This window comes from Anastrepha ludens, chromosome 6, assembly GCF_028408465.1.
Source record: "Anastrepha ludens isolate Willacy chromosome 6, idAnaLude1.1, whole genome shotgun sequence".
NCBI classification, from domain to species: domain Eukaryota; kingdom Metazoa; phylum Arthropoda; class Insecta; order Diptera; family Tephritidae; genus Anastrepha; species Anastrepha ludens.
Window position 1 is genome coordinate 18,363,868 of NC_071502.1, and position 2,821 is coordinate 18,366,688.

Sequence of the window (2,821 nt, forward strand, 5' to 3'; positions counted from 1 at the left end):
CCCTGTCTAGCCAGCTCATCAGCCCAGCAGTTTTCGTCTATACCGCTGTGACCAGGAACCCAAATGAGTCTGATGCAATCGAGAGAGAAGCCAGCCATTCCCGACCATTCTCGAACGCACAAACAACGAGCCTAAGGCCCTAATTGCCGCTTGGCTATCGGAGTAAATATTTACTTCCTCAACGGTAATTGCCGAGGTAAGCAAGCAGTCCACCACTTCCTTAATTGCGGATACCTTCGCTTGGAAAACACTACAGTGGTCCGGAAGCCTAAATTTAAGTTTGATGTGAGGCTCCTTACAGAATACTCCCCCACGGGAGTCATCTCAAGCGCACCTACACCACGAAGACAATGGAGACGAGTTTGGAACGTACTTCGAGGCCTGCCAGGGTTTTTACGGGACGCTGGCAGTCACGACATTGGCCCACCAGCCATTTCGGTTGAGTTTCACCTCAACGTACTCAGATGGCAGAATGCCGCAACCACCAGCACAGGAATAAAAGTTCAGGTCCAGAGAGTGTAAATGTAGCTAAAGAGAATGCGGGGTCGTCACCGTTCAAGTTTAAGGCCGTTAACGTCGCAAATTATTTGGCGTTACCCAGGGTGAACCACGCGGTGGCGATCTGCCCTACACCCCAACGGTTTACAACGATTTGTTTGGTAAAGGATAAGCAAGTATTCATTCGCTAGAACTCTTTCTGCTTGACAAAACTAATTATGTTAATTGTATTTTTGAATTACTTAACTTTTGATTAGTTTTGAGGCTGAGAAATGAAATACCCAGGAGTTAAAAATCAACATTTTCGACACCTGCTCTTTTTTGCTTTTCAGCTTTCATCGAGGTCAAAAAGCTGCCGAAGTAGTCCCATACATTTACGACGCATATGGAGAAGAAGTTATAGGCAACTCTGCAGCATGAAAATGTTATGCAAAGTTCAAAAATGGCGACTTTGACGTCGATGATACGCACAGCAACGGAAGACCTTCCTAATTCGATGAAGAACGTCACAAAACACTTTTGAAGGAGAACCAAACAGGTCACCAAACCAGTCGTGAGTTGGCAGAAAAAATGAATTGCCATCACTTAACGATTCTCAATCACCTTCATTCAACGGGATTTAGCAAAAAATTGAGAGCCTAGGTGCCTCACGAGCTCAGCGAAAAAAACAAGGAAAGTCGCCTTCAAATTGCTTCTCAGCATCTCGCCCGCCATCAAGCAATACGTAGTCATAAACAGCGCTTTTTGTTCGGAATCGTCACGAGAGATGAGAAGTGGTGCCTGTTCACCAATTTGGAGCGAATGAAGTAAAGAAAAAAGTGGGTGACTCTAGGAGATACGCCAAAGCCGAGAGTCAAGCCGGACCTTCGTCCAAAGAAAATCATTATATGTGTTTGGTGGGACTGGGTGGGTATGGTGCCCTGGGAAATGCTCGAAAAGAATACCACGGTCAACAAGGAGATCTGCATTTTTTCGGCTCATTATATACATAGCTGGATATATGCACAGCGACCTTAATACTATATATAAATATATTCTCATATAAATACGAAGATTGGTTATTGCTGCCGAAATAATATTTTGATATTTCATCTACAAGAAATTTGTATAGAATTCTTTTACTTACACACTAGCAACTGATCAGCCAGCTACTTTCAACTTAATCTCCAAACAAAACAAACATTAACACAAAGCCAATAAAGCGATTTAAAGCGAAAACTAGCGCAAAAACCTTTTCATTGACGGGTCAACCGTTAGCCGCTCATTCTATAGAAAAGTTCTTTAATTTGCCATTCACCTGCATTCAAACATTTGCGCTCATATAAATATGCGACGTTATCAAATTCGATCAGTTAGTCATACTATTGCCACCATAAGTGCCACCAGTGGTGAATTTTGCTGAGGTTGACGAAATGTGGCAGAAAATTTCATTGCGCGTTCTTCTAGTGGCGCTGCTTTTAAATGCAGTGACAAGTAAAAATATTCGACATGCAGCCAATAAAGAGGACTCACCGGATCAGTCGAGCAATGTTGGATCGGTACTCCTAAGGCTGCCGAGCGTTGCTAGTGGGCGGGATTTGAGTGCATTTTTACAGCCAACCAGCCCACCAAGACCATCTGCACATGATCACCATCATCACCATCATCATCATCATAATGAAGAGCCATTAAAGCCAAGACCACCTAAACGTCGACCACATCATGGCGACGATTGCGATAACGATGAATATGATTGTGATGATTATTACCATCCTAGACCACCATGGCATTACAGATATCCATGGCCCTACAATCCGTGGTACTCTGCGCCAACCGCATCTCCACCGGCACCAGCACCAGCACCAGCACCTGCACCCGCACCAGCACCAGCACCACAATATGGACCTGGTTCATATCCACCAAATTATGGACCTGGTGCATATCCACCATATTATGGATATTATGGACCTCAATCTTTTTACAACCCTTACTATCGTCCACCGCAATACATCTTTTACAATAACACATATTACCCCGTCGTACCAGCATTTCCTAATACGCCGAGACTTTACAACGACGTGGAAGCCGATAGTGAAGCCTTGGATTATTACATGGATAATGAAGAAGAAGAGGAGTGAGATCAAGCATGCAATTGTGACATAGTTTTTAGTTAACTAATTTTTCTATCTGGACAAAAGTACACTCAAATTTATGTTAATAAAATTGTATAAGATAATTGAAAATGGTTTTGTGATTGAATGTGCGGTCAGGAATTTCTTTCAGATTCTGTTTATGGCCTAAAATGTTCGGTAATGAGTTCGAATGACCAAACTTTACTAAACTA

General features: G+C 42.9%; 1 protein-coding gene across 1 annotated transcript; it reads left to right on the top strand.

The window, feature by feature from the left end:
* Positions 1-1,910: 1,910 nt before the first annotated feature.
* On the top strand, positions 1,911-2,615 carry LOC128865686 (uncharacterized histidine-rich protein DDB_G0274557-like). The gene has a single exon (XM_054105953.1). The coding sequence runs from the start codon at positions 1,911-1,913 to the stop codon at positions 2,613-2,615; it is 705 nt and encodes a 234-aa protein (XP_053961928.1).
* Positions 2,616-2,821: the final 206 nt, after the last annotated feature.